At 40.1% G+C, this 27,404-nt stretch overlaps 1 protein-coding gene across 4 annotated transcripts in view; it reads right to left on the reverse strand.

Moving 5' to 3' along the window:
- Window positions 1-2,582: 2,582 nt before the first annotated feature.
- The window catches only part of PHACTR3 (phosphatase and actin regulator 3), a 169,614-nt gene continuing 144,792 nt past the window's right edge, over window positions 2,583-27,404 (reverse strand). For 3 of the 4 annotated variants that reach the window (XM_084645538.1, XM_084645537.1, XM_084645539.1), the window contains exons 9-13: window positions 17,350-17,405; window positions 12,753-12,814; window positions 11,341-11,481; window positions 8,259-8,335; window positions 2,583-3,156 (exon numbers count right to left, since the gene is read on the reverse strand). In XM_084645538.1, the coding sequence (XP_084501664.1) occupies window positions 3,141-3,156; window positions 8,259-8,335; window positions 11,341-11,481; window positions 12,753-12,814; window positions 17,350-17,405 (352 nt within the window). In that variant the 3' untranslated portion in view covers window positions 2,583-3,140. The remainder of the gene's footprint in view (window positions 3,157-8,258; window positions 8,336-11,340; window positions 11,482-12,752; window positions 12,815-17,349; window positions 17,406-27,404) is intronic. The other variant, XM_084645540.1, reaches the window with a different exon arrangement.

Genomic DNA, 27,404 nt, shown 5'->3' on the forward strand with positions numbered 1-27,404 from the left:
TATTTGCGTCTTTAGTATGTATATAAAAAGACGAAAAATTTGAGGGAGGCAATTGCTTGCGTTTTGACATAAGTATATCAGGAGTGACAAGTATGGTCCTCCCTTTTAGCTAGAGGAATTTGGGGATGTCTCAGGGAAGTCTACTGTGAGCTAAAGAATTAAGTCAAAATATCAAGTATTTTGCAAAGGATTATTTTATCCAAAATATTAGTTATTAAAGTTAACTGAGAATTAATAAAAAAGAGCTGTAAACAGTCCAATTAAAAATTCCTTTCCCTCTTAGATACTCAGCTTTCACTTTCTTAGCTCTTGTGATGTCATCTTTTCAGTAGTTCTTTAAGTATAATGAAGAAGAAGAAAAAAATGCAGAAGCCAAATTTTTTGAAAATTCTTTGCAGGTTATCTGATTGATCTTGAAACTTAGTTCATGGTTGTCAGTGTAGCTTAACAAATTTTGATTGATATCTATCTCCATTGATTATAGAAGTTACGAGTAAGTCATAAATCAACTGGTAAATTCTCTCTGATCTAATATGTGACTACTTGTCATTTCCACTAGGTGGACCTCCTGATATGAGTCAAAGATTTCTTACCAGCATCATTGAATTATTCAAGAATACGTGAAACTAATGAATATTTTCTTTGATGAATTTGCAAGGTTTTGAAGAATGTATAAAATACAAATGCTTTTTTTACTTTGCATCTGTATGTGGTAAAAATAATACAAACGTAGGTGCATTTTTTTAAAAAAGCTGCTCTTACTAATGTATCGTTAATATTCCTTTGAGCTTATAATATTATATTTTTCAGAACCATTTTCTTATCAAAGTAGTATTTATTAATGAGGGCTTAGTTGGAAGGTAAATCACTGCTAAACTAAAATGTTTTGCTCAACTCCAAACTGATACCTAGATTGCAAGCACTTTGGGGCAAAGATTGTCTTTTTGCTCTGTTTGTACAGCACCTAGCACGATGAAGTCATGGTCCCTGACTAGGGCTCTGAGGCATGATGATAATACAAATAATAATAATAATAAAAGTGTACAACCCATGATGCTTGTTTATACTGCAAGGCTCATCTATGTTCCCTGTCAAATTAGAAAAAGTATTTCTTACTGAGAGGTGTTTCTTTAGTGGTGTTTTCACTCTTTCCCTGTATCACTCCTGAATTTTCATTCATTATATTATGACCGTCAAATATCAGAACTTGTGTTTGGATTATTCTAATAAAAATGTTAAAATACCAGTTAGTATGATGATATAGATTTCCATGATGAAGCTACCAAGTTGTAAAATCAGGTAATTAAAGAGACAAATCATTGGATTAAATCATGATGGTTACTCAGGCACTTAGACTTAGATCTGTGTGACCAATATTTATAAGGTTATACAAAATTAAATCTAGCTAGACATTAAGCTGAACTGTTCAGCACGTACTTAGTCATGCCTTGGACACATGCCCTGCAAAGATCCACAAATGGCTTCTAGCAATGGCTGCAACTAAATATATTTTCAGTATGTTCTGTACATTCATAACTCCTATTATTGTGGAGGGAGTACAATATATCATTCTATTTAAATGAGACATTTCACTCCAGTGCTGAAAACCGGAGAACCAACAGCTATTAGTACATCCATTAAATGCATTAATTCTGCACACCATCCTGCAGTCATTTATCAGGAGTCTATATCCATAATTCCCTTTACCTTTTATCTGTTTGCTTTTTTGTTTTCATGTCTTCGTTAGGGTTGTTTCTGCTGGCTTGGGGTTGACATGTCCTACCCTAAATTTTTTACTCTTTTAAAACTTTTACAAAGGGTAGAACTTGAAACATCTATGGACAAAATTTTGCCTTGTATGCATATGCACCACTTCTGTTACAGTCACTGAAGAAACAGAAAAACAAACACAGCTACCTCTCTGATATAAAGAAACAGAATATCTTATGCAACTATCACTCATGTTTTCATCAATATTACCTACTGTTAACATTATCGCTTACATATTTATGATTTTTAGCCAAATCCTGCATTTCTTACTTAGGCAAATCTTCTCATTGTTTCTGGATTTTGTTAAACATTGTGGCCTATCTTGCTTATAGTTTTTCATAATCATTTCTGTTAGGTTTGTTTTTAGTAATTATTTATTAGTAGAAGTATCTTTTTTCCTCATCAGGAAGTTATCAAATCTCACGTACATTTTACTAGAAAAAGAATACAACTATAATAGTTTGATAGTCAATAAAGGGTATTTAACAGTTTACCTATGTCATGTTTAAATTTGCCAAACCTTAGTAGTTTTTTACTGTAGTGACAGACTACATTTCTTACAAAGGGCCAGATCCTCAGCTGTTGTAGAATTACTCCAGTTGTAAGGATCTGGTCCAATATCTTTCCTCCACAAGGTGGGAAGCCCATTATCTAAATTCCACTGTTCATGGTCTCCCAGACCGTGTGCTGACTTTTGTGGTGCAGGAAATCTGCCCATAATAATTACAAATCTCCTCCCCTTCAACCTCACCTGGAAAAAAGCAATTTAAAAGAAGTGTGCTCATTTCCTGCAATAAGTAGTCATTTAATTAAAGAACAAAATTAACAGGAATCAAAAATGTTGCAGCTGTGTTTTCGTTAGACATTATATAAAAAAGAAAGAAATTATAATACATTAAATCATTTTGTATAACATGAACGTAAGTGTTTTACAAACTAATTGTGATTAGTTCAAAATGTCTTGTCAACATAATACTGAATGACAGTGCGTCATGTCCATTATGTCAGAGGCCCTGGAATGGTAAAGCCTGTACATGCACAACATCTCCTTTTCCAAGATATGCTGCAAAACAGTTTAAAACAAGTGTTAAAGGAGAGCAGTAAGTTCCTTCCAGTAGCTTTACTTCATTCGTTTTCAACTGATCCTCCCACCCGACAGGCCATCACTCTTCTGGCATCAAAGAGTGAAGTACGTCCTCTGGTACCTCCTGTGTGTACGTGCTGCAGAGATTTCACCTGCACAGTCCTCCTCTCACACAAACGTCAGGGTATTGTGAACTGAACTTCAGGGAAAGACCTTTATACATTCCCTGATGTGTGTTCAGCAGCAGTATCAAAAGTAAAGACAAATTCTTCTCAGAAGAAAATCTCTATGGCCTGTGAAATCTAGAAGGTTATAAAAAAAGAGACACTTTAAAAATCACTTTATAACAGCATTTTTAAAAATTAAATATATTATTGCAATAAGAAATAATACTATTTAAAATTGTGTCCATTCTGTTTAATACCATTGAATCACATTTCTAGAGCATCTTTTTCATGAAAGATCCCCAACATGTTCTACATATAAGGCCAATATGACTAAAAATATGCCAAGGTTCATAGCATTTTATCCCCTTGGTTTTGGTCCTGTGCCACTGAGTGCCTCTGGCAAAAGTTCTCTCTGCATACGGGCTTCCTCAACTACAAATTCTCCCTTCCTTGAGTTCTATTATGTTCTTTTCATTCCTCATTGACTCCCACTTCCAAATCTCCCCATCACCTATTTGCAATAAGGAGGATGGAAGTGAGGCTGGGAATTGGTGTGGGGGAAAAACTAGGGGGCTGAGCTGTGAAGAAAGGGATTCTTCAGTGGTTTAACTTTGAAAAGAAAACTCATAGGATGTGCCTATCATCACCCTGACCACTTTGCTTGTATGTTAATTGCTTCTCTGTCTGCCTTTTTTAGAATGTACCCTCCGAAACAATGACTGTGGTGCATATCTTCAAAGATATTTAGGCATCTAACTGATTGACTTAAATACGAGTTAGCTAAATACCTCTGAGGCTGTGAGCCAGTCTTCCAGTGGCTTTGCAAAGTGCCTGCCACAGTTTGGCTGCTACCATTATTTAAATAGTAATAATAGATAGGCAGAATGTAATTTTCACATGACAATAGTAGCAAAACACCTGACTCATTCCAGCCTGTTTGTAGTACATTATTGTGGTTGTAGAACTGAAGTGACATCTTTAAAAGGGTTTTAATGAGGGTAACAAGCAGTTTACAGTATCAGACTTGATGTTTTCAGCATGATTATGAGTTAATTAGAATATCATTTTGGGCCTACCCATTACATATGAAAATTATGCTAGTAGACACACAATCTTCCAGGTTTAACTGTTCAAATCATAATTGGTAAATGCCATATGCCTGAATATACATAGCAAGGGGATGTGATAGTGACAGTAATCCACAGCAAGCAATACTTGTTAAAATGCATAGAATTATTTTAAAATCTATCATGAGGAGGTTATTCAAAACCTTTTTATTAATGCCTTTTTAGGAGGTGTGGTAGTGAAATTATATACCTTCATATGTTCTGATCCCCTTTGACTTGTGTACCTCAACAGTACCTAACGGATGTTATACATGATTGTTTTACCACACCTGTTTGCTATTTTAACTCCTACAATAATGGCATATGCTTCCTCAAAATGTGAACAAGCTAGAATAGTGGTCAGGCTGATCCCTCTGTTGATAGCCTACAGAAAAGTGTGTGTGTTTTTGAAAATATGTGCACATTGTGTGTGCATCTGCCATGGTTGCATGGCCAGACACAGTAACTGCATGCAAAAGTCATCAATTAGCTATCTGAAAAATCATTTGCGTGTATAATTATTTGAGCATGCAAACACAATTGTGCATGAATTTTTTTAAAGATATGGGCCATAATTTTGTTTGTTGCTAATAATATACCATGATATGCTGTGATCCTGTCAGCTTTCACAAAATAAGCAACATTGAGTTGGTACTTTGATGGGCACCTTTAAAAAAAAAACAAAAAAACCCAAACAACCAGGTACTGCCAGTAGAGGTATTGTTGACATAGTAGGTGGCACTCTTTTTCTTTTGAATCTGTACAGAAGAAATACCCTGAGGCATTGGACAGTTCTTCTCTTGGATGAGATGTAAAAATAAAGTCCTAAACACTAGTGGCATGATGGCATTAGCTGAAAGTAGTTTGGAGTATTTAACCCTGGTGTCCTGGCCACATTTCAAAATGTGTCATTTTAATCTGCCTAATTAAACTCACTAAGTAGCTTCAATTAAATAAAATATCCTTTGCTGCCAGACCTAAGCTACAGCCTTCCCATTATTGTAGATATTATTTTGCCAGAAGCCAGTGACATAAACCACATGGCTAAAGCTCAGGTTCTGTAATGTCACAAAAACTGTGACAAATTCCCAGCTCTGTACATGCAGTCTGGAATTATCTAACGTTAATATAAAACTGGGTCAGTTTCATCCCTCAGATGTGTCCCATTTGAGAGCCAATGAGATGCTAATAGAAATCAAAGGGCAGAATTTGGCCATTACTGTTGCTATTCATTAAAGTGACTTTCCTCCAATCTCATCATTGCAGGTAACATTCTGCCTCTTCCTTCTCACCTACTGGACCACTACCTCTTGCCACTTTCCGTACCTGTAAATCCCGTTTTTAACCAGATGGTGAGGAGTAGATTTCAGTAGCACCTATCAGCAAGTGCCTTGTCTTTTAATTTTTACTTTCTAATTGATATAGAGCTGCACATGCATTTAAATTTCCATGTGAATATATTTCAGAGTAGCAACCATACTAGTCTGTATCCGCAAAAAGAAAAGGAGTACTTGTGGCACCTTAGAGACTTACACATTTATTTGAGCATAAGCTTTTGTGAGCTACAGTTCACTTCATCGGATGCATTCAGTGGAAAATACAGTGGGGAGATTTCTATACATAGAGAACATGAAACAATAGGTGTTACCATACACACTGTAACGAGAGTGATCACTTAAGGTGAGCTATTACCAGCAGGCGAGCGGGGTGGGGGGGGACCTTTTGCAGTGATAATCAAGGTGGGTCATTTCCAGCAGTTGACAAGAACGTCAAAGGAAAAGTGTGGGGGGGTGGGGAATCCAGTTTGCAAATTAATTCCAATTCAGCAGTCTCTCGTTGGAGTCTGTTTTTGAAGTTTTTTTGTTGAAGAATTGCCACTTTTAGGTCTGTAATCGAGTGACCAAAGAGATTGAAGTGTTCTCCGACTGGTTTTTGAATGTTATAATTCTTGACGTCTGATTTGTGTCCGTTTATTCTTTTACATAGAGACTGTCTAGTTTGACCAATGTACATGGCAGAGGGGCATTGCTGGCACATGATGGCATATATCACATTGGTAGATGTGCAGGTGAACGAGCCTCTGATAGTGTGTCTGATGTGATTAGGCCCCATGATGGTGTCCCCTGAATAGATATGTGGACATAGTTGGTAAACGGGCTTTGTTGCAAGGATAGGTTCCTGGGTTAGTCGTTCTGTTGTGTGGTGTGTGGTTGCTGGGGAGTATTTGCTTCAGGTTGGGGGGCTGTCTGTAAGCAAGGACTGGCCTGTCTCCCAAGATCTGTGAGAGTGATGGGTTGTCCTTCAAGATAGGTTGTAGATCCTTGATGATGCGTTGGAGAGGTTTTAGTTGGGGGCTGAAGGTGATTGCTAGTGGCGTTCTGTTATTTTCTTTGTTGGGCCTGTCCTGTAGTAGGTAACTTCTGGGTACTCTTCTGGCTCTGTCAATCTGTTTCTTCACTTCAGCAGGTGGGTATTGTAGTTGTAAGAATGGAAAAGCAGCACCACTTGCCCCATAACCTCAGCCGTGCAGAACACAATGCCATCCACAGCCTCAGAAACAACTCTGACATCATAATCAAAAAGGCTGACAAGAGGTGCTGTCATCATGAATAGGTCGGAATATGAACAGGAGGCTGCTAGGCAGCTCTCTAACACCACTTTCTACATTACCCTCTGATCCCACTGAGGTTTACCAAAAAGAAACTACTGCATTTGCTCAAGAAACTCCCTGAAAAAGCACAAGAACAAATCCGCACAGACACACCCCTGGAACTCCGACCAGGGGTATTCTATCTGCTACCCAAGATCCATAAACCTGGACGCCCCATCATCTCAGGCATTGGCACCCTGACAACAGGATTGTCTGGCTATGTAGACTCCTCATGCCCTACGCTACCAGCACTCCCAGGTATCTTTGAGACACCACTGACTTCCTGAGGAAAGTACAATCCATCGGTGATCTTCCTGAAAACACCATCCTAGCCACTATGGATGTAGAAGCCTTCTACATCAACATTCCACACAAAGATGGACAACAAGCCATCAGGAACAGTATCCCCCCTGCTCTCCTGCTGGTAATAGCTCACCTTAAGTTATCACTCTCATTACAGTGTGTATGGTAATACCCATTGTTTCATGTTCTCTATGTATAGAAATCTCCCCACTGTATTTTCCACTGAATGCATCCGATGAAGTGAGCTGTAGCTCACAAAAGCTTATGCTCAAATAAATGTGTTAGTCCCTAATATGCCACAAGTCCTCCTTTTCTTCATGTGAATATAGTAACTGTGAATGGTGCTAGATTAACAGTGCTGGCGAGTGAGGACTCTTCTGTGTCAGCAGAGTATATGTGCTTACAGGCATTGGCAGTGCAAACATCCTCACACTGCCTCACCATTCTGCTTCTATCCTCTCTCTCTAGGACTGAAACAGTAATTTGGGGCCTATGCCCATATTATCTGATCCTTGGCTTCTCTGCTGAGTTGCCACAGAGTTACCAGTTCAGGATTATTGTGATGGTGTGTTTTATGATGCTGACTCCCTTCCACTAGTAACTGGACTGAGACCCACTAAATATTTTACACAAGTCACTGAAACTTCTACTTTCTATTGAAAAAGCTGGCAAGACCCTGAGTGCGTGAATAATACTGAAACTTTTTAAGCAGAGCTTTTTCTTTTAAAATCCAGCAGAGTGAATCCTTTGTGTGTTCTTTATTATGTTCTATAATACAAACACTTCGTCTTCTTATTGTTCAACATTGGTGTTACAGCTGAATGATGAGACTGCAAACTTAAATACTTTGCCTATTCATCTGCCTTATATCACAGGTCACGTTCTCCGTGCAATACATCCTGTGGTCCTTCTTCAGGGATGGCCTTTTAAATCACAGGTACAAACAATGCATTTTGAGGTCTGGGGGTTTGGGGAGGGAGTTGCTGGTCAACAGATGGTAATCTCACAGCACATATACTCTGAGATGAAGCAGGAGCACTTTTATTCCCCCCCCCCAAGGTAAAGCTTTTCCTGCAGATTTCAGAGCCGGGCAGGAACAATATATTCTGCAGATTCAGAGCTCAAAAAAATGGATACTGCAGGTAAAGGAAAAATGAACAAATATCTGGATGACTGACCTTGTCAAATGCTTGCTTGATGCATGGACCTCCATTTCATTACTTTTGTATTCATTTAGCTCTTTACGAATTGCTGCCTAGGAATTGAAAATGGAAGCAAGGTTAAAAAAATCATTTTGAATTTGTAAACCTTTTTTTTTTTAAATAAGCAAATAAGAGCCCTTAAAAATAATCAAAACAGCAAATTCCATGTAAAGAGTGTGGGAGGCTACAAACAAAGGACATGTGGCCAGCCAATATTGAGGAGAGCCAGTATTTAGCTTCTCTCCATGTATACTGATCACTGTCTTTTAAAGATATTGACATAAATACTATCATTAGAAGCAGTCCTGAGAGGAACATAAAATCATAATGCTCACTCCCCAACACTTAATGACATTCTGGTTAAGTTAGTGAGCAGAAGCAGAGGTTCCTCCTCCAGCAACTGGACAGTTGAAATGTGGAGAATTTCAGTACTGGCCCATTTCAAAATAAAAATCAGACCGCATTGTCACAATATGCAAATAATGGACCAGATGTTAGTCATTTACGTGTGTGGCATTGCACAATCATATGTGAGGGGAAAATTTTCCCTCTTGATACATTACACACCATAAAATCCAAAGCAGGTGTAAATTGATTTGTTTCCTTTCCCCAAATGACTACTGTTACTGGCCTGGATCAGACTGGAGTGCTTTTGTAAATTCGTACATACTACTATGTAATTTAGCTACCTAAACTTGTGAAGCTCTAATACACAGGCATGTGTCAAATCAGAGATGTGGTTTATTGGAAGAAATAAAAATGTGGGGGAAAGTAATATAATTTTTGCCCAGAAATAAATGGATTTTTTCAGCCCCTGAGATGTGAATGAGAGAGCTAAAAGTTTAATTGTATGCTTACTTTAAAATTAATAGCTTGCAGGACAGGACAAAGGGTTGCTTGAAAGGGTCAGACAATGACTCTCATGTTTCACACCTTATTAAGAACTAGAGTGAGTGGGTGCAACATTACTGATTTCTATGGAGATGCAGCATTTACACCATGATTCAGTTTGTCTTAATTATTGACACAAAATCCACTCTTGGATTCAATGGGCTGCAGTATACATCTAAGGGTGAAATCCAGCTTAAATTCTTATTACTCTCAGCTCCAGTTTCAGTTAGTACCTTGTAGAATAATTGCGTGTGCAGGGGATGTAACCCAATTAGCGGGAGTTCTGTTAGAAAGCAAATATGTCATATATATTTTGATAAGTGTCTTTAGCAAAAGCACAACAAAACACAATAGCCCTGCTCCCACTTTAAAAATGCTACACACACACTGGTATGAGATCCCTTCAGCCTCAAATCTGTACGACTAGCAAACTCCTAGACCTGGATGTTGATTATCCCATACTACTAATAAAACTTCTGCTTTACAGCATTGATTATCACATAATACCTTGCAAAATAATACTCACTATAAGCACTTTTAAATGAATTCAGGAAGACAACTAAGACAAAGATGGCAAATAAAAATAAATCCTAAATTAGGTTAGAGTTCTCTAATACCATTTATTACACTATTCATATATTTTCTACCTTCTTGTTGGGAAACTCTTCAGCACATGTGAGAATGAGAAAGGCATGTCTGATTTCCATAGCCCAGCATCAAGCAGTGAGCAATCCAGTCCTATATTTGCCACTGTATCCAATAATTAGCCCAACGTCCCCAGTTGTTCTCCCAGCCTCCTGCAATCTTGAGCCAAAACTTTAAGGCCTGGTCTACACTGGGTGGGGGGGGGGATCGATCTAAGTTACGCAACTTCAGCTACGTGAATAACATAGCTGAAGTCGATGTACTTAGATCTACTCACCGCGGTGTCTTTGCTGCAGTAGGTAGATTGCTGATGCTCCCCTGTCAACTCTGCCTGCGCTTCTCGCTCTGGTGGAGTACCAGAGTCGACGGGAGAGCACTCAGCAGTCGATTTATCACGTTTTCACTAGATGCGATAAATCGACCCCTGCTGGATCGATCACTCTGGAGGTAAGTGTAGACATGCTCTAAAACCTTGTTCAACAAGCATTCTAGCCTGATTCATTGTAAGCCATTTCCTTCCTACCCAGCCACTTAAGTATAAAGTCTAGGATCATTTAATACTGTAAATCAAATATATGAGGGAAACAAGGTGGGTGAGGTAATATCTTTTATTGGCCCAACTTCTTTTGGTGGAAGGGACAAGCTTTTGAGCTTCACAGAGCTTGTCCTTTCCACCAACAGAAGTTGGGCCAATAAAAGATATTACCTCACCCACCTTTTCTCTCATATCCTGGGACCAACAGGGCCATAGCAACACAGCAAAAAAATCAAATATATGGTAATCATGTAATAAAGTGAAAATGTGTGTACTTTAGATTGGCCACTCTCAGGGCTAGCGAAAAAGTGCTTTCTTTGGGAGCTCATCAGTAGAGAATAAAGTAGTGATATGTACATATTTGTAACAAAGATTTTGTACTGAGTAACTTTTTGGTATAAAGTTTGGTCCTAGATTTCTCATACACTACAGAAATGGGTGGCAAAGATCTATGATAGATTGTGTAGTGTACTGCACTCCATACTTTTTCTAATAAGTTTGTTTGTTTATTTAAGAAGCCTTTTCACTATTTAAAGGTATGTTTTACATCCTGTGGTCGGTGTGGCTTCTGTTTGCTGAAAATGCAGGAACGTTTAAAGTACTTAAATCTGCATCAGCTATTAGTACCTCATTGTCAACTGTCTTTAGAGCCTATTCTGGTGCGTGCGTGTGTGTGTGTGTGTGTGTTTTTGTGTGACCTCAGAGTACAAAATTTGGCTCATGGGGAGTATTGAGTGTCACTTTCACCAAGAGCAGCCACTTACTCCAAGATGTATTTCCTTAGAATATCGAGACTTGTTTAGTCATACCACTGTTTACATGACCTGATGTACTACTTACAAGCAAAGCAAACAAAAAAGTGAGCTGTAGCTCACGAAAGCTCATGCTCAAATAAATTGGTTAGTCTCTAAGGTGCCACCAGTCCTCCTTTTCTTTTTTTGAAAAAGACAGTAGTCATCTTAATTATATTTTTAAGTATGTCTGTACCTTATCGGCTGCTGATAGTCTTGTCCATGGTTTGTCTGCACGTCTGTCGTAGTCCTGTGCTTTTGCCACCTCTACATAATCGCTGAATCGAATTAAAATTTTTCTGTCTCTTAGTTCATCGACTGTAGGTCTCTGATTGAGCTGTATCAATAAGTTTTGTGAAGAAGTATATCAATATGAATAGGAAATAAAACTGAGACATACATTCAACGGAACAAAAATAGAATCACATGCATTTTTATTCCCCATCTTTATTTTGTATATTGTATATTTATGTATATAAAATATATATCTATTTAAACTGAAAAGATTTGAAATTGATTAATTCGTCTTAAATGCACAGAAACATTGAGATACAGAGCCAGATTCTGATCTCATTTACATGGGTAATGCCATCATTCCAGATTCACAGTGTTATAACTGGATTCAGAATCTGTCCTACAGTCAGTGAGTGAAACTTATCTATCATTAGAAACATTAGGATAGTTTTTGTAAAGGAAAATAATTTTAATATTATGCTATCTTTAGTCTTTCTATAAAGGCATTTTTCTATTAACGAGACGGCTTCTCTCTTCATGTGCCTTTATCTCAAGGAGCTACTGAAACACTTCTGAGTATCATTGTTGGAACAGTAATAATCGGATAAATGGAGCTGAGGGCTAGTGTACAGTGGCTTTATAATGGAATATCTTGTCACACACAGCTTTATAAAGCTGAACTTGCAATATATTTCAAATAACCACAATGAATTACAATGTAAGGGCTCAATCTTGCAAAATGAGTAAGGGCTTCTGGATTGGGCCCAGTGTAAGAACTACAGACCCAAGGCTTAGCAAACTGTCATCACAATGTGCCTTTGAATATTGCACTGTGTTACCATGGACTCCCACAGGGACTTCTGCAAACAGAGCAATGACAGGATCAGGCCGAGAATCTGATAGACCTTAAAATGAAAAGGTCTGCAGAGAGATATTTCAGGCAGGAATGCACCTGGTGCTCAGCAAGGAGTCAGCTTACTCTGGGATTCTCATTGCTACGAACAGTGGAAAGGAACTGCTTTCCTCGCAATATAGTTGCAAAATATGCAGTATGAGGCAAATGATCTCAAATGAGCTGATTTTAGGTTCTTGTGCAAATTTTCCGTTAGCCTCTCAAATACAGTGAGTGCCATTTAAAGAGCCAACATCTGTGGATAATTACCTGAGATATTGTAGTTATTTTCTGTTCTAGTTATTAAATACAACTGTCTCACATATCATTGTGTATACATGTTATTTTTTTAATGGTGACCACCATGGCCGTTTGTCTTTTATATGATTTAAAAAAATTAGATACTGTTTTTACTCTGGGCTCTTTGTTATTAGTTTGCATTAAGCTCTTTAAATGTCACTGAAAACATTTCAAGATTTTACCTTTCTCGTCAGCCTCTGCTTGATTTCCCTTCTTTCCTCCTGCTCTGTTTGATCATTTCTCTCTGCAGAAAATATAAAAAGAGAGATGACTTTCCTCATGTAGGAAGATCAGTTGTTTCCAGTACATCCAGGCAATAAAAGTTAAAATATGAAGAAGCGTGGTGCAGTTCCTTAGTCCTTCTGAATTGCTAGCTCAGTCCTTACTATGCCTGTTGGGGGCATTGCCAGAATACACAGCTACCTGTCAATGAGGACACAGAAGCACGTATGCCAATGTCAGTTTTTCCTGTGACATAACCTCCAGTTACAATAAGCTTTCATAAACTTAAAGCAGCCAGTCCAATTCTTCAGCTAGATAAACTTTTGGAGGGAAAAGCAATACCTTTAAAATTATGAATGATAGTTTGTTATGCCATGTCTTTGTTAGAGTCCTGTCATACTTGAATTAAGATGCTGAAACATTTTCCTGTACGTACTTCAGGGAAACCATGTACCTTGTGAGCTTATGCTCTCAGGCTTCATATTTAGTTGGTCACATTGCTACAATATTCAGCCTTGACTTACACGCTATCCTTTTCCCTCTACTATTCAAGATATGGCAGTTGTGTTAGAGCCTCTTTATACTCACAGGTTTTCTTATGTGATATTCTGTGCTAAGCCAGTTTGCTTTTGTGTATTCTATTAACATTCAAGCCCCGGTAACTCCTACACACTGGATCTAAAAATAGACTTGAGTCCTGTACTGTTGTGTGAAATATATCCTTTGCCTTAGGATACCACTTAATGGATTTTCTATTTCTAGTGCTATCTGTTACTAAATTTAGACTCAAGTCCATGACCTAAACAATGCTAGAGACCTAGGGGAAAGATGTTTAACCATTCAGTGAGCCTAGAGATCAGTGGTTTTCAACCTTTTTTCATTTGCTAAGAAAATTTGTATGGAGATGCAGACTCCTTTGGAAATCTTGCACATGGTCTGCAGACCCCCAGGGCTCCGTGGACCACAGGTTGAAAACCACGGCTGTAGATAGCAGTGTTCTCATTGTCTGTCAGTCAAGCAAAAGCTATTTTTGGAAATGAGCCTTTTTCTTGCCCCTCCCCTTTTTCTGTATTCTTTAGTTTACGTTGAAATACAGACACGTGGATCTATTTAAAGAAGCACTGTAGCAATATATGTGCAACTAGGTAAACAGAAAATGTAAATTAGAGAACCTAAAATCACCCAGTACGCTATAGTGGTGCTGCATATAACTTTAAAGTAGAATACATGAGACTGATGATATGGCCGTGTTTCAGAAGCGTCAGTGAGATGACCAAAGATTTAGGTGGCAATTGTCTGCAGTATCTGAGGAGGAAATATGAAAAAATTGGGAAAAATAGCTTTAAAAAAAATTGGACATGCTATGCAATGGCAAGATGCCCCCAGAAAGTAACTAATATGCCTCATTCACTATTTATTAACCACTTTTTGACTAGACCTTTATGGTTGTATTTTCACTTTTTAAAAAAGGCTCTTCTACATCTATCTAAATGTCCATTGGGATATAGTCATGATGCATTCCACATGGGCACTGGGTGGTTTTCTAAGATGGAAACACGAATATGCCTATGCAGTCAGAAGATTGCGTTTTGTCGTTTTGAAATGCTAAGCACACATCATGGTCCGTATCGATAATGGCACATCTAGATTTAGGTAAAGTTAAACTTGTTTTGCTTAACAATTGTGGGAGTATGAAAAGTAATTCATCAGGAAGCAAATGCAAGATCTTGGTAAACTTTCCCTGTTTGGTGGAAGGAAATGTCAGCAGGGACATTACAGAATGCAAATATTACTACAGAGAAGAACTGGAGAGGTTTTCACAGCAACCTCACATTGCCTATATTTGGATCCATTCATTATTAAATGTCTGACTTTAACACTACACATCTCAGTGGAGTAATACTCCTGTTCCACTACTGCATGTGACACTGTATAACTCACACCCTTGCTCTGTGTGAGTTATGCAGGGAATTCTAAACTATGCATGACGCAGGAGCAATCAGCCGTGTTAAGAATGAAGCAGGGATTGTACAATCCGTGTAAGAGGAGCTGCCTCTTTGAATATGAATATCAATGGCTTGCTCTCAGAATATAATAGAAAACCCATCTGAACTCCTGGGACTGATTTTTTGGTTTGAACACACAGTTACTGTGGCAGTCATGCCCTGTACTGAACAAGCAGTGTTTTTCTATATTTAAAAATATAGGAATGAATAAAATCAATAAGATTATAAGTAAGTGTTGGGGTTTTTTTAAGTACCTCTCTTATCCCAGAGTCGCCTCCATGAGGGAGAGTAAAAAAAATTATTTCTCTTCATCTCATGAATACTTTAAAAAAATAACCTCATAATAACACTTACAATTCATGAGGTCACATTGATTTCAATGGGGGTACTAACATAATCATGGTTTGGCAAGATCAGATCCAATCATGCTCTCGTTAAAGTCATTGGGAAAAGTGTCCATATCTCTGTCACTAACTTGAACACTGACTTTTTAACAGCTGCTGTCAAATTATTTACCCTTCTTTTTCACACGTTCTAAGGTCCCTGCTGGCTCAGTGATGACCTGGGTTCTTTGCAATGTAGCTGACATTTATATGTAATGAAAAAGGTAATGTAAGTAGAATTGTGCAGCTTCTAATCCAAGATGAACCCTGTGCAAATCCAAAGTAACTGCACTGAAGCTGACAGAGTTACTCCAGATTTATGTGCAGTAAATCTAACGCAGTATGTTTAGCTGGCATGGAGGACATATCTTTAATTCTGCTTCATCTTCTGTTCTGCTTTAGCTCCCTCTGTAAGCTCATTATATGAATGTTACACAATGTTTTTTTTAATATTAAAAATGGTCAATTTAATCTAGATTAAGGATGTAGCCAGTGTACCCCAGAAAGTAACAAACATGAAGGACCAGATTCTCAGAGGAGCTCATCTTGGATTTAGACCAGAGAATGAAGGGAGCTGGTTTTCAATGGCAGATGCAGAGTGTTCCACTCGTTTGCAAATCTGGTCCCATCTGATACAGAAATTTTAGCTCAATTGATTTTCCTTCTGATAGCTGAGGTTTGAGGTTAAACTGGGTTAATATGTATACAGGTCACAAGAATTTGTGTTATGTGTTGTTTGTAATTTGAATATGTGTAAATGAATCTGTGTATGCGTTGAATGGGTAATTAATTTACATGTCACAAGAACTATTTTCAAAGTAAATGGTTTGATGTACTTGAATAGCTGAACCAACCAAAGATGACCAAGGAGTCCCCTTCAGTTCCCTCTGTCTCCAAATCCTATTGCCTTCAATGAGAGCAGCATCAAGCCCTCTTGTATCAACTGATAAGAAAGAAAAAGCAGCATGCAATCCAAACCCTCCCAAATTAAGGTGACACTGTGATCTGTGCGGCCATGCTGCTGGGTTCCTCTTTGTTAGTATAATTTTCCTAGACATTTCTAGTTTTCTCCTTCAGGAGAAAAATTGGGATGCACAATTTAACTTTGTAAAGAAGAAACTTCCTAAATCTAAACCATTCTGGAAAACTAATGTCCCCCACTCTCACGGGGATTTCTTTCTTCAGTTTAAGCAAGAAAATGAATCTGTCAAACACCTGAACAAATCATCAGATTAGAACATCAGGCTCAGCCTTGCGACATGAAATTGTGACTAAAGCAGGCAAATTATTTAGGCAATTTTCTGTACTAGTGAAATACAACCCTCTAAATGCTTAGATCTGATTTAAAAGCCAAAGATAGCATTGCTTTCATAGAATGCAAACACGTATTCCATTAAGTTGTTCAAGCTTGTTTGAAGAAGTAATCGGTTATTTTTCACATAATAATGTCTTTTACATTATTGGTGCTAAGATACACCATGAATGCAGCAGAGTGTATTATACTTTTCTTTAAAGCAATGGAACTCCACCTGTTCCATCCAGATTACCCATGTGACAACAGAAACAATTTTCAGGATTCCCCTGTTCTCATCATTTTGGGGATTCCCCAGCCATCTAAAGGAAGTTCAGCAAATGTCTCCAGCAGCTCAGACAACAGTAAAAGGCAAGGATTTTGATACCCTTGCACTGTCTCAGCTTGCTGTCTTTAATTCATTTTCCTTTTAAATTAGAAAGGTCAGGAATGGATCTGATGCAATTTATTTGCTAGAAAAGTCACTGTTCTCCAAGGATGCCTGTGTGCTTCACTTTGGCATTGATGGATTTTAATTGACAGTGTGTCCTGAGTCCCTATGTAAAATGATAATCGAGGTGATTGCTAAACTGAGTCAAACCAAGACCATGCTTCCTTCCTCATGCAGCCATAACAGCAGGAATTATTTGAAAATCTAGATTTGTATTATTCCTTTTTTCTGCATTAAGTGGTATACCTTCCGACAAGTACACATATTAGACACCAGCACGCACCCCAGTGAAAATTCCACTGGTTAAAAATCCATTCCCAGAGGGTGGGCATGAACTTGTCTACAGTGGAGAAATGGCTCTCAGAAATGTATTCAGTAGTTTCAAAACACACATACAATATGCTATAATTTTTTTTAAGTACTCACGTTTAAGTATATTCCTTCTTTCGAGCTCCTCGACAGCAGGTCTTTGGCTCAGGCGCCTACGGAAAAACACCAAAATCATATTTTGTACCATGTCTGTTCTTGCAAAAGTCTGTACTGGGCTGAGTGCAGGTTTGGGGTTTTCCTCAGAAAACCATCTCCGGTCAGTGAAGGAAGGATATTTAGTCCTTTTATTCTTCCCAGATGCGAGCAGTGCAGGTGGAAGTTTTCCTCTAGTTTGCTCTGCGATCAGTGTAATCCTTCCCTGACATATACATTCTTTTCATCCTATATCCCAAACCAAGTCAGCCGAAAATAGTGCCCCACTACAGTTAAATTCATTCTCGAGGAGGCATGTATCCTGAGAATCAAATGAGGTTCTTAGAAATCTTCTGCAGCAATTACTGTCTCCACTCATGTAGCAATGGATGCCCTTTTTCTAACATCAGCAATGATACATCCTGAAAAAACATAGCCTTACTAGAAATAAAGCCTCTCTATGCAGGGTGGTTTCCTGGTTACAGATACGACAGAGCAGTCCACTAGCTTTACTAGTCCCTGATGAATAAAATTTATGTCCTGCTCACAGCTTCCTGCTGTCTGAACCAGGCAAGTGTCTTATGCAGCTTCACCTCCCCTTTCAGTAGTGCTGCCTCGGGCTTGAGTCTTCAAATCATATGATCAGTGCCAGAGCGATTTTATCTTGCATACCCAATGAGACTTCCCCAAGAGATGCTGCTAATATCTGCAGAGAATCTCAGGTAATTGAACACCCACACACAAGCATTTATAGTTCCTGCAGTTGTTAGCTTTCAAACAATAATCCAGCCAGCAGAGATATAAAAGGGTTTCTACTGATTCCTGGCAATATTAAGGATCCTCGCTTCCTGCCTGAAATAGATGTTACACAGTAGGAGTCTGGAGGTTCCAAAGACAATGTGATTGACAGCAACGGGCTAACCCGGAGACTCACAGGTACCATGAGAGTGATTCTAGTATCACTGTAAATAAAGAGCAGAATTCTAAAATGATCTTATAACATTGCACTGTGTCAAATACAAAAGAGAACAGATGCTAAAATGATGAATTAACATCTCTGATGCTAGGTTTCCCTCCAGCATTTGTCACCTGATCAAATTCACTACAGAAATCAGTTTCTTGGATTTGCCTGGCAGCATCAGGATTCAAGCACAAAATGAACCCTGGCCACCTTCATGAATGCACCTCCTTTCCTTTTTGTTTATTAATCCCCCTAAAACCAATGACAGGGCCAAATCTACTCTCAGTATCACTGGTGTAAATGTAGAGCAACTCCACTGAGCTCAGTATAGCTACTCCTGATTTACACCAATGTAAATGGTAGCAAGATATGGCCCCCTGAGCTTTAGTACAACCCCTGTACCCAGCTCCAGCCATTCTTCCTTCTACCACCTGCCTGTCTCCCCCAAGGATTTTTTGTGGGTGTCTGGATTTCTCCTTAGACTTAATGGAGCATGTTCTATACCTCAGCCTAATTCTACTGAAGTGAATGGAGCTATGCAGAAATGCACCACTTGTGAATGTGGCCACATGTTTTTAATTCATATTGTCCCTCCTCGCCTCCCTCCCCCCCATCCCATCACAGTATATCTCAGCACTGATACAATTCCCTGAGGATGTTTTGTTTCAAAGCGATTAATATGCTCTTCACAATCCAGATCAGGGAAGAGTGACTTACTCTGTGAGTTTATCCGTAAATCAAAGGGCCACCAGACCTGCTGTTCAAATACCTCTCTATCAAACCATTTTTAATTACACCACGTCCATGTGATGTTTATAGATTCTCCTAGGAACTGTACATTAGATTCTGAAGGACCTTTAAACTAGAGGATTAAAAAAATCTAACCAAGAATATCAAAGCAATTAAAGCAGTGTTCTGAGTGCTTATGAATATTGATGCTTTGTATATTTGTGTGTTATGGTAATCCCTGATGTTTTAAAATCCACCCTCCATTTTTCTGCACCCACAAATAAAACCTGTAACTCTCTCACTGAAAAAAAATTTGTTGGTGAAAGAGTCAAGTCTCCATTGACAATCAGACAATTGAAACCAGTTTTCTTCAAAACACGAGTGCCTAAAGTCACTAGCACATGATGCAGGACCAGATTTTCACAGCTGTGTGCACACATACCATAGCGGCATATGTAATTACAGAAACTGCACATGGTAAATATACATGGACATAACCAGAGAGGCAGCTAACAAGCCCTTTATACAGTATTGACAACCTCAAATATTCAGTCAGGCCCCCCCCCCCTCCCCACAAAAAATCATGAAATTGTCTTAAAAATGTGCCTTTTAAAAATATTTTGCCTTCTTGATTTTGAGCCCTTAGGATGCACTTGGACCAAATTCGCAAGCTTTTCTCCACAGCCATGAGTGCTACAAACTCACTTGTTCTTAAAACAAAAGGTGAAAGTCTCACAAAATGACATGATTCCAGAAGCTGGGGCCTTAAGAAAAAAACCATATATCCAGACCCTTATAATAACATTGTGAGAGATGTTAACATTCTTGATGTATGAGTACCCTGGTGTAATTCCATGCAACTGTTATATGTACTGCTCAGGTGGGCTATGTATCTTTATTTGTCCTCCATCACTGTGGTATGTGAGCACTTTCATGGTTTCTGACCATACAGTGGAATGTAAAGGCCTCTTTCACTACAGCTGCACTCACACACATATGGGAGAAGCACAATCAGCCAGCAAAGGTTAACAGGTCCAGCTGCTTCCCTCCCTTCCCTCTGATTGGAAAGAAGAGAAGGCAGCTGCGGGTAGCCCAGTCAGGGAGAACAGGGCATCTTTGTATCTCCAAATATAGAAGCCCTCTTCAGAAAGGTGGAGTGATTGGAGAGAGAAAGAAAGAGAAAGGCTTTCCTAGCTGAGAGGTTTTCAAAGGGCTGAACCGCTTCCTGGTGCGTGTTGTAGGCTGCTCTGGAGAAAGTCTGTATCTGTGAGTACTAGGACTTGGTCCCTTTTCTCTTTACTGAAATGTTTCACTAGGTCTTCTGCAGGAGGGGACTTTTCTGCTTTGAAACACAAAGTTGGGGGTGAGCAGACAACTTCCTGGCTCAGCATATGTCCTGGGCCTCCTGCACAGCACTTGGCCATTCCCAGTGCCAAGAAACTGCAGTAGCTTTCTCAGTAGTGAGGACTACATTCACCTCAGCTGTGTAAGTACAGCCTGCCCTGTCCCAGGGGGACCCCCAGAAGTTTCCCCTAGGTACTCTGTAGGCCCCTACCAAATCAGCTAATCTTTCAGCCATGCTGGCCATGCCCCTAACCCAGCCAGCAGCACCCTATTTCTCCAAAGGAGGGGTTGCAGCTATCTTTCACCAGTGCAGTCTCCCCTTGGCAAGACTGCCCCTGTCTGAGGCCTTCTGCCTTGTTTCACCTCAGTGGGACTAAGAGTAAACAAGGCACAACTGTGGCTCTGAGCTCCAGGCACCTCCACTGTCAGTGACTTGGCGTGGTGTGCAGAGAGCTGAGGATGCGCCTTGGTCAGAACAGTGTGTTTCTATTTTAATGGTGTATTTTAGCTGTCTGTAGGGTTGCCAACCATCCAGGATTGTCCTGGAGTCACTAGGAATTAAAGATTAATCTTGAATTAAAGATTGTCATGTGATGAAATCTCCAGGAATTTGTCCAACCAAAGTTGGCAACCCTAGATCTGTGTTTTGAACCTGTTAACATCTCTGCTGGGGAGAATTCCACTTCAGCCTCTGTAAGCAAGGAGCTATCCCTTCCCTACTTGGTAGTCCATGCTGAGAACTCAATGGCACTCTCTGGATTTTCCCCTCAGCCTTTTAAAAAACAAACCTTCCCATTTTCCCTGAGCTCTGTGAACCTCCCCGAAAAGAGATCAGCTCGAGCCTCAGGATGGCAGCATTACTGCCTTAGACTCTCCTCTCTGTGCAAGGTAATCAAGTGTAACTTGGCAAGAGAAATGACTTCTCTTGGGGATTTGGGTTTTTTTTTTCACCCACTCTTAGAGGGAGCAGATCGTGGAGCAGGTGCTGTCAAAGATGAGGATTTGTTGCAGGAAACAGTAAAATCCTCTGTGTGCTTTAACATCTCCAGCAGTTTAAAGGCTAAAAGCAGATTTCAGGCCACAGCTGGGGAGCCCTTGCTTTGTAATTTTGGAGGACAAGATGGATGGCAACTAAGTCGAAGCCTACAAAGAGGGCTGAAACTGAGCAGCTAGTGGACTCAGCCAGACTAACTGTACTGTCTCTGCAAGCTCTCCCTGAAAGGGTAAAAAGCCATATTTTAAGAGCTCAATTGATTTGTAAAGGATGGAAGAACTACTGTCCTTGTTGATACAATTTTTCACATTGATTAATTAAGTTTAGACACCTACCTATTTCTGGCCACCAGAATTAGCATCCAATCTGGGCCCATCATATACTGTAAATGTACTGAAATCTTAGTGTCAGTATTTTGAATTATGCAGGGACTGACGCCTCTCTTTGCTCTAGGTACTGTACATAGCAAGCCATTTCTGATGTACAGTTAGCTTTCATGAAAGCTGTCATAAACTTGCAGGCAAGTAACCTCTATTGAGCTTCATCCTCAGCTGGTGTAAAGTGGTGTAGTCTCATTGAAGTGCTTATGGTGATTCACACCAGCTGAGGATCTAGCTCAGAGAGTCAAATTCTTTCCTGACATTCACCAATGAGCATCTCAAGGGCTGTCACCAGTGTGAGTGAGGCAGCGTTCAGCCCATGTACTTTATTTTAGCAAAATGCAGCTAGCATATGAAACACTGAGCAGAATGTGCAAGGCTCTAGTGGTATTTCCTTGTAAATCACACGTGAACACCATAGCAAATCTGGCTGGGCATCTGTAGGTAATTAACTCCCATTTAATAAAGACCAAATAATCTGATCCAAAATGCAAGCACTTCATGTTATTCTTTCACCCCCCATTATGAGAAAACTATGATTTTTTCCGAAGCTCAGAATAGGTTATAAAACTCACTTTGCCCCGTGCCAGGTTAATGTGAACCATCAAAACCCAGATGTTCTTCTATTTACCAAAATCCAATTTTAATGCTGAGGGCCACATTTTCATAAAAACGAAGCAAAATTGCACTAGCCAACAGTAAGTTAATTGCATAAGCAAATGTTTGTGCCTGCCCGTGGCCAAGTCCTTTGCTTACTCTCAGACGTATTTCCACTGAAGCCAGTGGGGCTGTGCATGTGAGTAAGGGGACCCTGATTGGTGCCAAACGTGTCATTACAAATTGGCCTGCACAACGACCCACTCTGCGTGGGCCAATGCGCATGAGCACTGTGCAATTGTGTAATTCAGGTGCTAAATAGAGATGGTGAGACTTCCCAGCTGAAATTCTTTTCACTGAAAAATGCAGACTTGCAACATTTTATGAATTTGTGTTGATTTCACCAAATTGTTTTGGTTGGTGATAGGAGCCTTAAAAACTCAAAAAGGGGGAAAAAATTCACATTTTCAAAACAAAATGTTTTTGATATTTTTAATTCAAAACAACTTTGTCTTGAAATTTACTTCAGTTTTATTTTTTTAATTAGAAATTCAAATGAAACAAATGTTTAGTTTGACCCAAAAGAATTTTTTTTCCACTGTTCATGTAGTTGAAAAATGTTTTCTTTTCTTTGAGCAGCCAGTGAACTAAACAAATCAGTCAATCATACAGCTCTTGTGCTAAGTTATGAGAATTTGGAGGTGGCTCTGAGCTGTTCTCCCCTTAATGTGCACATGTGAATCCTGTGAGGTTCCTAGGAGCCCCTTGCTGACAGTGAGAGGGAAACACTTATTCTCTCTTGTCTGCTCTGTTTCTCTTGATGCACGGGTGAAGGCATCAGCCATGCAAGACCAGGCTGCCTATGCAGACAATTACCATAGCTCCTACTGGCTCGGCCAGTGAGAGCTGACCTGGTAGAGCTGTCACTGCCTTTTACAACGAGATTCCCAGTTTGAGTCCCAGCTAAGGTAATGTGCAGGAGTCACGGGACAAACACACATGTACAATCACTGGATCCAGCTTGGAGGGGAAATCACTAATTGACTGTCTCCTCTAGTGCCAGGTCACATGTTGGTCGGTTCGGCAGAACACACGTAAGTGCATGTGTGTCTCAATCAATAGGTCAATACTTACTTCACACACACCGATTGTCTCTTCACATTTCAGGGAATTAACCTGAGGACTAGTTCTCTATCAAAGTGAATGACCTTGTGCTGCTACAGATCAATCAGACAGAGTGATAAACATCCAGAGCACTCCAGGGATTTGCTGGTTATTTTGAATCTACTTTCAGGCAGGAGTTATGAGAGACTGGAGTCAGCGTGTTTCAGACCTGGGCAGAAATTGCCTTGTGCACTTTCCTTTGTGCTCCCTCAATGGAGTTCTTCACAGGATCTGTACCATCCATCTGCAGGATATGTATCCTGGCTAGGATCTTTGGACACTTGATTATGACATGATCTGGGGCATAGCAGCTGCATGCGCAGAAGGCATGTTAAAGTGTGGGCCAGATCCTCATCTGGCATAAATAGGCAGAGCTCAGTTGAAACCAATGGTGCGACAGTGATTTACACCAGCTGAGGAGCTGGCCTTCTGTTCCTAAGTCACTGTAGCAAATGGAGCTGTTGAAAGCTGCTGCTGCAGGTGTTGGAGACGGGCAGAGCCAGAACACAGAGCCTGGCAGCCCCCCACATTTTTGGTTTTGCAAAGTTTGGTGTAAAAACATCGGCTGTTCCATGTCATCTGATTTCTCACCTGCACTCTGAGTTTGTTTTTGCAACATTTCAGTTGAGAAATTTCATGATATAGCCAGATTTTTCCTAGAAATGGATTGATGTCTGGTTTTTACTGAATTGTGGAGAATACAATTTTGAATCTTCCCCTCCCCCTGTTTCTTACAAATATGCCCCTGTAGCTGGGAATCTGAAAGAAAGAGACATTTGCACAGCTGTGGGTGGGTGGGGGGGGTGCATGTGCAAATGTCATCCAGGAGTAGGAGCTAGAGTTTAAGGGAAGCTAGCAAAGTTGGGATAGCCTTTGCAGGAAACACATTGGGCATCATGACACCCATGTCAGCTGTTTCACCAGGGGTAGGTCTTCCTCACCTGCATGAGGCAAACAGGAAATCAGTATTTCTTAAGTACAAGGATCTAACAATAATTGCTCTTGCAAGAATTTTCTGAAGATTTTAAGTTACCCTAATATCTGTGCTTCCATAAAGACCATGGAGCCAAATTCTGCATTCATTTTACACCAATGTAAACTGAGAGTGAACGCCACTGATTTCATTACACTTACTCTAGATTGACAAGGAGAGATGACTCTGGCTTTGCATGAGCAACCTGTGTCAAACAATCATGTATTTTTTGGTGGTGTGATAAGTGTTGTAAAGTAGATTTCTCGGTGGGGTTAAGAGGGGCTCATTTGGGTGTGTCCATGATTCCACCCTTGTGTAAAATTCTTATTTTGTGCTAGGGAAAAAAACCTGTGTGCTAGAATGTATAGAAAAGTGAAGTGTGAGTTCAGTATGTCAGCATAAAGCAGAAGAGGGCTGTTGCTCCTGTGAGACATGTGCCAACGCTGAACATCAGAAGGAAATGCCTGAATCTTAAATGGGCATCTCTATTATCAGAACATCAAGCACAACTCAACAAGGAGTTTATTTTTCATCCTTTCTATTAGTAGCTGTAAAGAGGGTGCATGCCAGGCCTTTGAGTCATCCATGTATTTCACTGCGACAGGCGCTGAAGTACTGTTTTCAATGTACAATTATGGGTAGTGGTAAATGTTTGGTGGGAGTTGCTTGCCTGTTAGTAGAAGCTTGTATGCAAAATTAGAAGGTGGGCACCAAAGACATGAGCTTGTTTTTCCTTGGGTAATCTAGGAGCATGTATAAAGTGGTGTGTGGGTAACATATCTTGTTATTGAAAAAGCTAGAAGAGCAACTACTGCTGTTCTGTGACAACACAGTAGGCTAAAGAGCAGAAGGAAGAGGGTGAATGTTACTGTATGTTCTGCCATGTCGCCTTAGTCATCTAACAGTTGTGACTGCAGATTGAATTAACTGGGCTATATTTTTAAAGCACATGACATACTGAGGCTATGTGGTGGGTGTGGATCCTGGCAGAAACATGAAACGTGTAAGTCAGGGTATTTGGAAAGAGAAGATTTTAAATGTGGCCACTGCTAGTCTATTGGCTTGTCAAACAGAGTAAGTTATGCAAATGGCTTAAAAGCACAGGCGTGGTTGGGGGAGGAGGGCGTTGCTGCCTCAAACTGCAAGCCTCCAGCAGGTGCGGAATTTGCCCCCACCCCACATGTGGCCCCACTGGCCTGACTGATGCTGCCCCCCAAATATAGAAGTCATGCTATGCCTATGCTTAAAAGTGGCACTTGAATAACAGTCCATGTATAACAAAATTAGTAAAGGGACTAGAAAAACTGCACAGGCAGATTAAATGCATTTTGATTTTGAAAAAATTGGGGGCGGGTGTTTTTTAAAGTATGCAACTGTTCATGCAAAACCTGAGCCTTAGACATGTGTGCACAGATAACCCTAATTAGTCACTGGATGTGCGATTTCTGATTGGTGTTGCAATCATGGTGACCATGGGCCAGAACCTCAGCCTAGGGTCGCTCTTTTTTGTGCTGATCCAGCAGTGTACCAGAACTTCTCATTGCCCTAATGAGAGAACTCTAGAGACACCAATCTTATACCACCGACTGTACCCCAGTTCCACATGGGGGACATTCCCTAGGGGGGTTCTGCCATGAATGCATCGTACTACAATGATCCTGAGATGGAGGAGCCATAGCCAGTGAGTTGTTACACTATCCTAAACTAGAACAACATTATGGCCCAGCACCAGGATAAGGGGAGCCAGGAAAGTAGCTCAGAGCCACCTTTGCCTCCCCAGCTGCAGCTGTACTGAAGATGAGGTTGGTGTAACTGAGCCATAAGCCCTACATGCCTAACTCAAAAAAAAAATCGAGCCTTTGGCTACTTTACTAAATAAAAGAATTTTCAAAATACGTCATGCTAACAGCACTATGCAACTCTTACATAATGTAGGGCTGTAACACACGGTAGGTTTCAAACTGTACATTATGACATGGCCCATGATACAGTATAGCTACTATTTCCAGAGCGAAGGAGCCATTCTGGTGTTACCAATCTATATCTCATAAATCCAATCCATCAAACCCTTATACAAATGCCATATGACTAACCTAAATTATAGATCTTTTTGTCCAATTTAGGACACCATCCCAAATTCTGTCCTGACTCCCCAAGGCTGTAAATCAGTGTGGTGTTTGGCCCAATGTATGTGTTTGATTATGTGCCCATCCCACTCCCCCCACTGCTGAGTTACAGTTCACCGCCACTATGATCCCAATCACATAGAAGCACCACAGGATGGTGCTCAGATACTACAGATGAGTGCAGAATAAAAACCCTAGCTAGATATCTGCCATCCACACACTGCAACCCATCCTCCCTGAATGACTGACAGAGTCCTTAGGCTGGTCTGTTGTTGCACAGTATTATATAAAGATCTCCTGTGTGGGGGCTGAAATACACAGTCAGAGCACCACTGTCTAATTAGGTGGGAGGATTCAGATGGAGAATGCTACAAGCTAATCACTGTTTTTCTCCCATGTGAAAACCCTACAGTACTTGACCATTGAGATCAGAAGTTCCCTAGATCTGTCAAAAGGGAAGGCTGCTCAGAGCAGCTGAGTAACAGCTCTCTCTCTACCTCTGCACTTCAAGGCCCCAATCCAAAGCCCGTGGAAGTCTTCCCATTGACTTGGCTGGGCTTGGCTCATGCCTCCACATGTGTAGTCCCCCAAATGTTCAGTCTTTGCCAGCCTCGGGAAGAGAGAATCCAAAGTGCCCTGCGTGGCGCAATAACATTCTGCAACTAGGATGCCGAGGCAGCTGTGACCTGATTTGTCTGATCCAGTCTTGCTCTCCTCCCTATTGTTGTGCAGTTAGTGGGATATTTTCATC

The sequence above is a fragment of the Lepidochelys olivacea genome, assembly GCF_965140295.1.
Source record: "Lepidochelys olivacea isolate rLepOli2 genome assembly, chromosome: 13".
In the NCBI taxonomy this organism is placed as follows: Eukaryota; Metazoa; Chordata; order Testudines; family Cheloniidae; genus Lepidochelys; species Lepidochelys olivacea.